The 12,353-nt window shown below is 41.8% G+C and overlaps 1 protein-coding gene across 1 annotated transcript; it reads left to right on the top strand.

Moving 5' to 3' along the window:
- The first annotated feature begins 464 nt into the window (after nucleotides 1–464).
- znf703 (zinc finger protein 703) lies at nucleotides 465–3,870 on the top strand. Its single transcript, XM_028458220.1, has 2 exons — nucleotides 465–1,101; nucleotides 1,604–3,870. Exons 1-2 carry the CDS (start codon nucleotides 778–780, stop codon nucleotides 3,089–3,091), a joined length of 1,812 nt encoding a protein of 603 aa, XP_028314021.1. The 5' UTR covers nucleotides 465–777; the 3' UTR covers nucleotides 3,092–3,870.
- Nucleotides 3,871–12,353: the final 8,483 nt, after the last annotated feature.

The raw sequence follows: 12,353 nt of genomic DNA, 5'->3' as shown, positions 1-12,353 counted from the left end.
ATTAAAAAAAAAATCTTGATTTTGTTAGATTTTTGTGTAATTTAGATGAATTTTGTTGAATTTATTGCAAGACATTGCACAATTTGTGGAAAAATTGAGAGTTATTTCCACAATTTGCAATTAAAAATGACAAAGTGATATAAACAAAGGAAAAATGCAAGCTTCTACAAATAATGTAGAGTTGCTGAATTTGAGAAATCTACAAATGGATTATTTGGTCATTTACACAATAAATCATGTTTTCTCTGTCATTTTTACTTTCTCCTGCGGGTCGAATTAGAGGCTCTTAAGGGCCGGATTTGGCCCCCGGGCCATGAGTTTGACACAAGTGATGTGGATGCTGAAGCAGTTCCCACCCTCTCTTCAATATCCTACCTCTTTTTGTGAATGCAGACTTGTGATTGGTCGGGGCTCTTACTTTGAAGCTCCTCCTCTCCCCTCTTTAGTATGTGCAAGAAGTGAGATAGCGTCGGTCTGCTGCAGTGAAGGAGAGAGACGCACATCGGAGGGTTGGCACTTTCTCACTCACCATCCTACGCAGGGATATTCTATCAACTTGCCTGCTGTATCCGACAAAAGCAGATACTTCTAGAATTTTTGGTTCATCATCTCTTTTTATCCCTGGATAAAGGAGTGACTATAGGATTTATTAGCAGCTTCTCTGAAGGCACGGCGTCAAAGGATGACATTTGGTTTGGTTCCTCTTTAGAGACTGCCTGAGGAGGATCCTGTCCTTTTGGATTACTGTCTACCCTTCAGTTTAAAACCTGATCATGAATGCTGGTAAATGAAAGCCGATTGTTACACACAATCACTCCTTTTGACGCCCCGACCCAGATGAGAGATCTTCCCGGTGGACCTGAACAGCTTTTACGCAGCCAGTCACCGGAGCGCAGCACCGACGTCAGCGGTGATCCACGCCGGACAGGAGCGCAGAGAGTGTCTGTTTTCGCACACACGTCTTGTCCGTCTCCGTGGGATCCGTCACGTCAGGCTAAAAGGCTTCCCGTCAGGATTGTAAAGATGTTGACTGCGCACAGCGGCCACTTGCTGCACCCAGAGTATCTCCAGCCTCTCACATCCGCGCCCGTCAGCATCGAAGTAAGTAACTACGAAAAAACTCTGCAACAATAACTAATTAAAATGATGAAAATTAAGTCAATGTTCACTTATTAGGTGGCTGTAAATTTTGTTTGTTTCCAGAACACAAAATACGACTTTTTACGCACAGCGTTTTTGCACACCACAAAAGTTCAGAAGTAAAACATTTTTTTGTAAAATAAATAAATAGATAAATAAAAAATAAATAAAGAATTTATTTGACGTTTATTTGTGACCACTTAGCTTTTATTGAAAATTTTCCAACAAAATTTTTCACATTTTTTTTGTTTGCTAATTTTAACAAACCTTTCATTTTGGAACTTGTTGGCTATTTTCCTACAACCTATAAAAGTTCCTGTCTAACAATACAATTTACTGAAATAGATCATGTCATGTGCAGCTGTCTGCACGTATTTATACATTTTGTTTCAGTTCATTGTGCTTTAAAAAATAAATTAGTTCTTTAAAAAATCTGACTGTTTTTCTTCTTTTTGCTCCTCAGCTTGATGCCAAAAAGAGCCCATTGGCTCTACTGGCTCAGACATGCTCCCAGATTGGCAAACCAGACCCTCCATCCTCCTCCAAGTTGGCCTCACTTTCCTCCAGTGGTTTAGGAGAAAATGAGTCCTCCAGTCGGTCATCAAAGTCTGGAGAGCAGCACCAGGACAAATCCAGCTTCAAGCCTTACTCCAAGTCATCGGTTGACTCTCGTAAAGATGTTGCGCTGACAAAAGGTTCTTCGGATAAAGCAGCCTTCAGAGTGCCAAATGGAAGCTCGAATGGGGGCAGCGCTTCGTGTCCTTCCTATCCTCCACACTCACGCTCACCAAGCTCCAGCTCTCCTCCCCTGCACACTCCCAGCCAGTCGCACAGACAGAGCCATTCCCCAGCTACGCAGCTGCCCACGCACACCAACACGGACAACAAACCTGATATCTCTGAGCAGCCCGCGTCCGACAGCAGCAGTACTTGCAAAAAAGACTCCGACTCGGCTAAATCAGGGGTGCAGGACAGCGCCCAGTTAGCCAACTCCAGCCATGTGAGGGCCAGTGCCAACTCCAGCAATGCCAGCTCTGCCAGCAGCCCACGACCGGAAAGTAAGTCTGACACACAGGCCTCTGTACAGTCAGGTCTGAGCTCTGGGCACATTGCACCTGTTTCACCTTTCAAACCAGGACATTCTGTTTTCCCCTTGCCTCCTGCTACCATGGGCTACCATGGATCCATAGTGGGGGCCTATGCAGGCTATCCTTCACAGTTTGTTCCAGGTTTGGATCCTACCAAGTCAGGTTTGGGCTTGGGACTTCCAGGAAAGCACCCCAGCTCCAGCCCACTTACTGGAGCCTCACCTCCATCTTTGATGCAAAGTTTATGTCGGGACCCTTATTGTCTGACTTACCCCAATACTCCACACCTCGGAGGAAGTAACTGCTCCACCTGCGTCCATGACCCTTCAAGCCTCAAATCTGGTTTTCCCTTGGTTTACCCTTCACACCACCTCCATTCCCTCCACTCCAGCCCCATGTCCTCCAGCACCACGCCCTCCCTCTCTCACCCACTGTACAGTTATGGTTTTATGCTCCAGAACGAACCATTGCCTCATGCCTGTAACTGGGTGTCAGTCGGAGGTCCGTGTGACAAGCGGTTTAGCACATCAGAGGAGCTGCTGGCCCACCTGCGTACTCACACAGCTTTGACTGGGATGGTGGATGGTAAACTGTTGTCGGCTTATCCTTCATCGGTATCATCATCCGCCTCCTGCCATCTCCACCTGCCTCCACCCAGTAGTCCAGGCACCCTACCTAGCTCCTTTTCCCTCAGAGGCTCTCCCAGCTTGGGTCTGGCACGTTACCATCCATACAGTAAGTCCCACATGCCAGGAAACCCTGGACTTCCCATGCCATCCCTGCCTTCTTCCTCAGCGTATTACTCCCCCTACGCCCTCTACAGCCACAGACTGGGTTCGGCCTCTGCCCTCGGATACCAGTGATATTCCAAATACCATCGATGCCCACTGACTGCAAGCACCAGCTTGGGCTTCCCAGTGCATCTCTGAAGATACATTCTTGGGTCATCAACTGTTTGCGGCATTGTGCCCTTTGGCTTGCCTGCCAGGAATACCACCTGTTACCACTTCAGGGTTGTGACTGGTGCTCCGAGGGTAAACAACCCTCTGTGGTCAGCCAACAGACTGTAGTGATCAATGATGGCTAGAAGAAGAAAAAGAGCTTTTAAAATTTTCCATTTGTACGTTTTGGTTTGTTTTGGGTTCCTTTGCTCTATATCCTCCCAGAATTGAAGGTCTGTATTTATTTTTTACACAAGCGCTTGGTATTCAACTCTGAGAGGGAATTTTTTGCTGTCAACAAGAAATGTTCTCTACTATGAAAAAGAATGGTTTAATTATAGCACCCATAGCCTATTACACTAAAAAAAAAAAAAAAAAAAAAAAATATTGCACCATGATGAAGATGGACTGTGAGGTTTGATTTGATACTTCCTCCCATTGTTTATGATTTCTGTCATCTTTTACAGCAAAAACAGAAGTTGCAGACTCTGGATGACTTGCATGTCCTTGAGAACTATCCAGAACAATACTGTTATTTTTATTTGTAAATATGCAAAGATGTAATATTTTTTCATGCTTACTAAGCGGTCAACAATGGTGTAAAGAAAAGAAAATGCAACATAACTGAAAGCAATGATGGCTGTGCTGTCTGACCAACAGGAAAAGGTCTTATTTTGGTAAATAAATGATTAATGACTGCATTGACTTGTTTTTTCCTCATTGAAAGCTATATATAGTGCAATGAATTAACTTTGTGTCACAAGCATCAGAGGATGCAATAAATCTTGCCTGACAGCAGCACTGCACTTATCTGAGGCTATCTATCAATACGGCTCTTAGAGCAGCGCTATATGTGGCTATGTGTAATATTTCATGGCTCATATCAGTTGACAGGGCAGCCCTAAGGAGGTCAGTCTGGGTCACGTTTGCCCAGTTAGCTCATCTCTGAGGACTGTTCTCCCTCCATCACCGCAGCACATTGCTTCTGTTGTTGGAAGCGAAGGTTTTTAATTGCTGATTCGGGTTTGTGAGGCCTGAAAACAGCCTCCTTAGCAGAGCACCGCTGGGTCACTGGGACTTCAATAATGACCTGAGGGAGGTGTCAACCCTGGATCTCTTCATGGTTTGACAGATTGGCCTGTGACACAAAGGCCAGAGCTGACAAAGAAAGACGGTTAATATAGAAATATTCATTAAAGTGCTGACACCTTCCTCAAGGAGCAGACACACTTTTACAGGAAAACACAAACATGGATGTGTGAACAGCCGGTTCGGATTCAGGACTTTAGATTCAATCTATCTCTGCCATTAGACTGTCCCAGCACTGATAATGTGCCTGAGTCTCCACTCTATTTGGCTGACAGGGTGTGGATGGTGTGCAGAGTCGACGCTCTTGTCTCTGAGGCGGCTATTGACCCCGACTCCCAGACTCCTCCACTCTCGCGGTTCATTAGCACTCCAGACAGGGGAGAGGCAAGCACAGGTGTCACTTGACAGGACCATTAACAAAATGGATGACCCTCCCAAACTGCATCCATAGCTTCTGCTACACTAGCAAGGTCACAGCGCCCTGATCACAACTCTGGGTGGCTCATTGGAATCCTACTCTTTATTTTTCTTCCTTTTATAAAAAGAAGCCACGCCTCGGCCTGAGTGCATTCACACTTACTTTGTTGTTGCTATTTCTGATGACATTTTCAAGTGCTATGGGATTTAAGTAGTTTAGATGGATTAGCAAAGTCTTCAGCAGGGGAATGAAAATGTGTTTAAATAGAAGAACATAAAGGCAGTGCTGACAATGCAGTTTTAGAAAGCTGAAGTGCAATACATTTAAATATAAAAGCATAAAGTAAACTAAAAGGACTAAAAAAAATAAAAAGATGAGGTAAATCCCCAGGCTTCAGTTGTAAACCCAGTTCAGATGCTTCATAAATATATATTCAGCATATCAAAAAAATACTTTGGCCCGAAGCAATTCAATGCTTTGCCATTTGTGCATTATTTGATTGGCAGGAAGCTAGTGTAGTGATATAATTCACATGTATGTAGGTGCTTTGCACTGGCAATGCAGAAATGAGAAAACAGTAGACATGCCACTAGATATAAAGTGGATTATGTTGCCCCCTAAAGTTCAAATTGTGAACTACAAAGGTAGTGAAGTGGTATAATCTAAGCAGAGACAGTGTAATCTTGCCCTTGTGTGAATGTGCCTCATGCAAAGCTGTTACAAATCATTGATAGAGAGCTGCTTACATTGTCTTGGGTGTAAAAATGATTCACAAGCAGAGGTCATGCAGAGGGGAAAACTTTCAATCTTGCAGAGGAGGTGGATTTAATCCCTCCTTTGCCAGTTTACACTCGTTCATCAAATGCCTCACTGTTCTCCCTATCCTGGCGCTCATTAATCTCTCCCATCTATCTTCTTTGCCCCCACCCTGCTGCAGCTGAGTCAACACCCACACTCTTCGTGCATGTCGCCTCAGTGTGTGTGTGTGTGTGTGTGTGGACTCAGCCCCAGTCCTTTGTCCACACAGGGCGATCCAGTTGAAGCAGAATTTTGAGGCTCTCTGATTTTATTTTACTTAATGTGGCAACATTTTCTGAAATACGTGTATAAACTCATTATAAGAAAGCTCTCGCCTTCTGTAAGCAGCATAGACATCTTTCTAGAAACCAAATTAGGTCCAAGAATCTATAGTCTCTATTGTAGTCTGACCACCTTCAAGAAGATTGATGACCACCATCAATCTTCTTTACCTGATCAGGGTTGCTGAGGTCTGTGGAGCACATCCAATGTTCCTTTTACTGTCTGAAAAAAAATGCTCAGTCAGGAGGAAGAGATGCAGAAAGCTGTCTAGAGTCTGATCTTACACAGGAAGACCGGTTCACTTTACGGCTGAGAATAAACTGACAAACACCGCCAGCCAAACCTAAAGAAGATGATAACAGGAAGAGACGTTTCTGGCTTTGTGGGGGCCCTGTACAATGCTGTTTTGGGGGGCTTCATATTGTCAAACTGCATGGAGAGTTTCCTAACTAATTAAATGGTCCACAAACATCCATTTTACGACCTAAATGGGCTTCAGTCAATACAACCTCTCTTTAAAATTAAATGCGTAAGTTGAGCCAGAAACAGGTAACAAAACACCAGTTTATAACCCGAAGTTTATGATTGTGGTAAAGATTAGGAATAATACAACACAATGTACAATTTTATTCTTTTATTCAGATTAAATGTAGGACTTAGTTTTGAAGCCCTCAGCTGGCTCCCGGGGCCTTATGCAATATGCATAGTCCGCCTATAGCCAGAAGCGACTCGAATGGTAGAATTTTGGCCATGTGGGTGTACAGGAATAAGAGAATCCAAGACCAAATAAAAGGAAGAACAAAACAACAAAAACGAGGAGACATCAGTCAAATATAGTTTTATAAGCCGAATCTAAAAATGGGTCGATTGTGAGACGAATGTAACGCACAGCACAGTCAGTTCTTCATCACTATTATCATTGTGTCAACAATCAACCTATGGCTTGGTGGACTTTCAGGGGTCCCAGTAACACAGATAAACACAGCACACCTTCAGAGGGACTTTTTGAGGTTTATTTGGCAGCACAATGAACTTCCAAAATATTAGACACATGTACTTTTTCAGAATATTTACCAAACCTCAAAAGACAAAAGTTTTGATTTAAAAAGACAAATCTTTTAATAGAGTTTGATGCTTTACTTATATAATGATGTTTAGTTTAGAGTTGCGCTGTGTTATTATTACAAATATTAGGTCAGGGTTGCTTTAGTGATGGCAGCAGAAAATGACAGGAATAATCAGACCAGTTGTCGTGGTATCAAAGGAGGTGCTGATGGTGATTGAGAGCTCTAATATGGTTCTCTCAGTGTGTCGGTGTAGAGATGGTGCATGGAGCCACTGTGAGGTCCTGAGCAGAGGCTGACAGGCAGGGTGATTAATGACGACAGGGTGCGGAGCTGCTCTTCAATTAGACGCCATTTTCAGCCCAGCTCGCCCTCACTGCTGACAGCTGGGACAGAGGGAAAGTGAGAGAGGCAGGGGACTCAGACCCTATTTGTGTGTGTGTGTGCATGTGTGCGCGTTCAGAACAAAACATTAACCTCAACTCCATGACTACCATCTCTGTGTTTAACATCAGGACACAATACAGGGCCCTCGGCATCCAACAGTGACCGCAGTGTTAAAGCAGCCCAGATGGTGCTGAACACATCCCTCATCAGGGCTTGTCACACAATCTCTGCTTTATTTCTCCTCATAAACCCTGCAAACCACTCTCATGCGCGCCTGTTTTAGCCTCGCTCTCATTCAGGTCTGAAGCCAGGCGTGCTGAAATAAAGAAGACGTGAGCAAAACTGCCACATTAAAGACTTCAGGCGGTTCGCAGGTTAGGACACATTTCCATGTAGAGTAGGGTTCGCTTGATCAGAGGAAATGACACGTTTCACAACGAAATGATGGCGACAAAGCCCAGAGCTGCTACGGCGTAACTGCTAGTGACCCAGCGTGTGATGTTTGGAGTCATTAAAGCTCCCAGCTTTCGTTCTGTCTCATTTGCAAAACACAAGTCAGTTTAACGAATGAGCTAATAATGTGGTGAATTCTGGTTTTTTAAGTTTGAATTCAAGCTAAAGCATCTCCTCATTTTCACCCAATTCATCAAACAGATGTGCTCCAATGTGGAGGACTTTCAAAACTGCAGGAAAACATCAATCATTTAGTAAATCGCTATATTGATGCTTTGCACATGAGAAGAGTAACATGTGGAAGTGTTAGAACTAGGGCATAATATTGGGGAAATTGCACATTTCCTGAATTAAAACCAAATCTTTTCCAGTCCATAAGTCTTGGGAACTAACTGGGCTGTACTGTATGTGGCCACTGAACAAAAATGAGTTTGATATCCTCCTCAATACATACTTATCTTGATCAGAGGTGCCACTGTATATTATGGGTACAAGTTTGTGTGTGATAACCGACGTAACAGTTAGTGTGAGGCCAACTAACATAATTAGTTGCCTTCTACCCAGAGGCATTTGGAAAAGTACATGCAGCTCATTAATACGTGCCTGTTTAAATAGAGGTAGAAAATATGCTTTGCACATAGAAGAACCTTGTGCCTTGGGTTCCTTCTTCTTTTTGACCTGACCTTGGAAAACCTCTTGTGAATACAGTGTGAAGAGCTGTTGTACTTCCTCCAACATTCCAGTGATGTGAGTGAGCACTGTGAATACATACAGTCCAACCACCATTTCAGTTCCAGTGTGGTGCTAATCACGTTTGGACCAAAGGGACCAGCTGGATTCCATTTGCTTCCTTGCTGAGAGATCCCTGCATAGATGTCATGAGTGTTTGGAGATGAGCGTGCTTTGGCACACAGGATGCTGAAACACTGATGGATTTGCTTTCTGATTGACAACTTGGTTAATTCTCCCATTTTAGGCTGTGGTCATAATTTGCTCATCACACGCCTGATCTTTGTCTTATTCCTTCATGCACGAATATCCAGACACAGAGGCTGCTGTTAAAACTACAACATTTACAGAATCAATTGTTGTACTTATCAGGATTGTGTACTTTTCATTGGCTGCATCTGTACTTCCTGTAAGATTAGTGCACCTTAGTCATCTTTGTCAGACAAATAGTGGCCAATTGGACAAACTTTGCACCAACGCTGGCAGAGGTTGTTGGTGGTTGGGGGGTAATGGTGACGGTAAGTAACAACCAATCAGAGCTGGTTCTGCGCTAGGATAGACCAATGAGATCCTGAGGGTGGCCATTTCGCCCCCTTCTGACCATGCTACCCCACCTCAGAAAAACTCCAACATAAAAATAGTAGCTAATCCAGTCCCTGGGGTTTATGGGTTCTGCATTGTATAGCGGTTGGTGTGTGTTGATGATGTAAACCTATTTGCTAACAGGCAGAGAGCAAGGCAACCCCGAGTTATTTAACTAGTAAGGGTTGGACGATATATTGTGCGAAGATATCACAATATTAAAATGTAACAAGAAACAAAGTTAATGGTACAAGTGTTATCGCAATATTGGAGGAGGGGATGGGGGTAGGTTAAGCATACCTTAACTGTCTGTCCAGAGTGAGTCTTTTTAACTGCAGGAGACATAGTCAATGTCCAAAGGTCTCAATTACTGCCAAAAAATGTGGATGTCCATAACCTAAACCTGGGCTGTGTCGACTGTTCGAGTTTAACGTTTAAAAAAAATGTTATGCAAAGTTAATTCGCAAATAGGAATATTTTTTTGACGAATATCATGATGACATGATTTGGTTTTAATTTTAGACTGTGATGAATTGTCAGTCTTTGTTCTATTGGCACAGTGGCACTTTTTGCATTTTTTTAAAATAATGTTATTGTTGATTTTACATTTCATACTCACTTAAATTGAAAATGTTCTACCCTGAGGATACCTAAGTATGCCCAGAGTTCGTCAAATAAAAGCATGGTTATTTTAAGAAATTGCTTTTTACCTTTACAAAAATATCTCCTCATATTGTTTTCATGTGCCCAGTATCATACCATAGCCCTGGGCTCACAACCCCATCCCAAGAACCCATTCATGGTATAAACCAACGAAAAAAAAGTTATTTTTAAAAGGACAAATATTTTCTTGCTTGTTCATTATAAGCTGGAAAATATGAGCGGGTGGGAATGTGCTATTTTAGACTTTTAAACCCTGATTTATAGAATTAAAAATAAACACTTGCCGTTGGCACCTCAGGTGGTGGCAAGCATCTGAATCCTGTGGTCACATTTAACTCACTGTGGTCATAATGACCTTTTAAACATCAAGTCATTCATGATTCATGTTAACACCATCCATGACTGCTATGTTTAATTTATCTGTACTGTGACAGTGTCCAAGTGTTTCCTTACATACACAAGTTAGCCGTAGATGAGACCTTGTGGTTTGTTAAATGAGATTAAGAAAAACATTTTTTTTTTTTCAAAAGCAGCATGATTATAGACCCCTCGCTCACTTCTTTAGAACCTGCTTTTCCTAAAACGACGGCCATCTGAGTGTGTTTTGGGTTGAATTGAAAGAAAAAAGTATGTGGTGAGGGGATGGGAGGAGAGAGAGAGCCAGAGAGAGGGAGGGTAAGGGAAACAGAGCTGATTATCCAAATACAGTCATTAAAGGGGAAATGTGTTTTTCAAGCTGTCAAGATGATTAATGACTGAGAGCAAATCCTCACAAATGCTCTTGTTTAGTCTAACTGGCAGACACGATCCTGCCCATTGATTTATGGCAGGCCTGCTGTGTGAGACTATAGTGAGGTTAGAGGCTGCCTGCATGTGCACAAGTCAGGGTGTGTGAGTCTGTGCGTGCACACAGCACATGTTTGTGCGCACATGCATGTGTGCATGCATATTTGCAGAGGGAGAAGAGGGTGTACACGAGGAGGGATCAGAGAACAGAGCAGTGAGGTGAGTAGATTCATCTCATCAGCTTTAACTCCTCGCTTCAGCAAATCAACAGCAAGAACCAGAGGTTTATCTCAGCATTTTCAAATGGGCATAACAGAACATCAACCACGAGATCAATGCTTCAACCAGAGTGAATCAAAGAGCTGTCAACATGCACAAGGACTTTCATCTGTCACTTGCCTGCCAATGGTCCTCCTTGAAGCATAGATTACAGCTTTTGTTCAGTGTTTTGTTGGCCTGTGTCATACATTAAATCTCATTTTTGTTCAGCTCCAATTAGGAGTACAAGCATTACATCTGAAGGTTAATCGATTTGGGATGCAGAACAAACCGGATTTGGATAACAAAAATGCACTGATCGACAATGGCTGTGTAAAAGAAGCTGACCTTTTTCCCTAAAGGCCGCCTATTCTTTTTTACACTTTGAAGTACAACTGTTTCAATACTGGGCCAGAGCAAACAAAAGGACATATCTACCAATAGAGTCATGGTTAGTTACTAGTAATAGAAATCCTATTTTTATTTTATACTATTTTATTGTTTTGCACATCACAAATGTAGCTATTTTTTAATATTTATTCTTTTTGTGTGTACATCGTTCTATGTCACACTTGCTTTGGCAATGTAAACTCATGCCAATAAAGCTGTTTTGAATTAAATTGAATTGAAATGAACGCTATTTGCAGGGCCAGGACACTGCTAACTTACATCAACAATCACCCTGATGATGACAAAGTCAAGGTCACCATTTAAAAAACTGCTTTATTTTAAACAGTGTGGCTAAACAATGACATTTTAGGTGGGGCTGCAAAATATTTTTCACAGTCCTTAACCCAAATTTCAAACTTTAAGAAATGTTAAAAAAAAATAATTAAAAAAAAAATATATATATATATATATATATATATATATATATATATATATATATAAATTAGCAATTATTTTTAAATTAAATTAATTCATTTGTTTTTTAAAAAATAAAATAATTTTTGTCGTGACCAGGCTTGTTTTTCAAAAAGTGTGTGGCAAATAAGACAGAGTCTATTCCCTTTTTAAACATTTGAAAGTGGCAAGTTAAATAGTGCCTCTACTAGACGTGATTACATCAGCAACCTTAAAAGCACTTTTCTGAACAATTTCATTCAATGAAATCCAACTGTGGCATTACGAGGCACTAGACCCGTTACTAAAAGTGAAAATGCCAACCCCAGTAATAAAGATGGGAAAAATGCTCAATTCAAGGGGTAAAAAGCACACAGGACACTTCCACAGACTGCTGCCACTAGTTGAATTGCAAACAAATCAATTATCACAAATTAGACAGACATTCAACTCTTACAGTTTATTTTAGAGCGAAAGAATTGAATACCCCAAAGGAAAATAATTGTTTTGTTTTGTTTCAACCAAAGAGAAAAGCAAGCCAAATATATTATCCACCCAAAGTCAGGTCTCTGGCCAGAGATAATAAATCACAAAACAAAAGGCATTAGATGACAATCAAATTAACCAAATACATGTGACTAATGGCAGAATCCAGAAAATTAAACCCAAAAGAAATTATACCACTTCCGTCCAAACCTCCATTCATTCATACACAACAGGCCGATTTTACAGGTTCATCCAGCTTGGTACACAAACATTACACACACACACATATACACAGAGAGACCAAAGAAATTGGAATTAGCCAGTTTGGACCAGATGTGACAGTTGT

Source organism: Gouania willdenowi, chromosome 9 (genome assembly GCF_900634775.1).
Source record: "Gouania willdenowi chromosome 9, fGouWil2.1, whole genome shotgun sequence".
In the NCBI taxonomy this organism is placed as follows: domain Eukaryota; kingdom Metazoa; phylum Chordata; class Actinopteri; order Blenniiformes; family Gobiesocidae; genus Gouania; species Gouania willdenowi.
The sequence above is the reverse complement of the archived record's forward strand: the minus strand, read 5'-3'. Positions and strand labels throughout refer to the sequence as shown.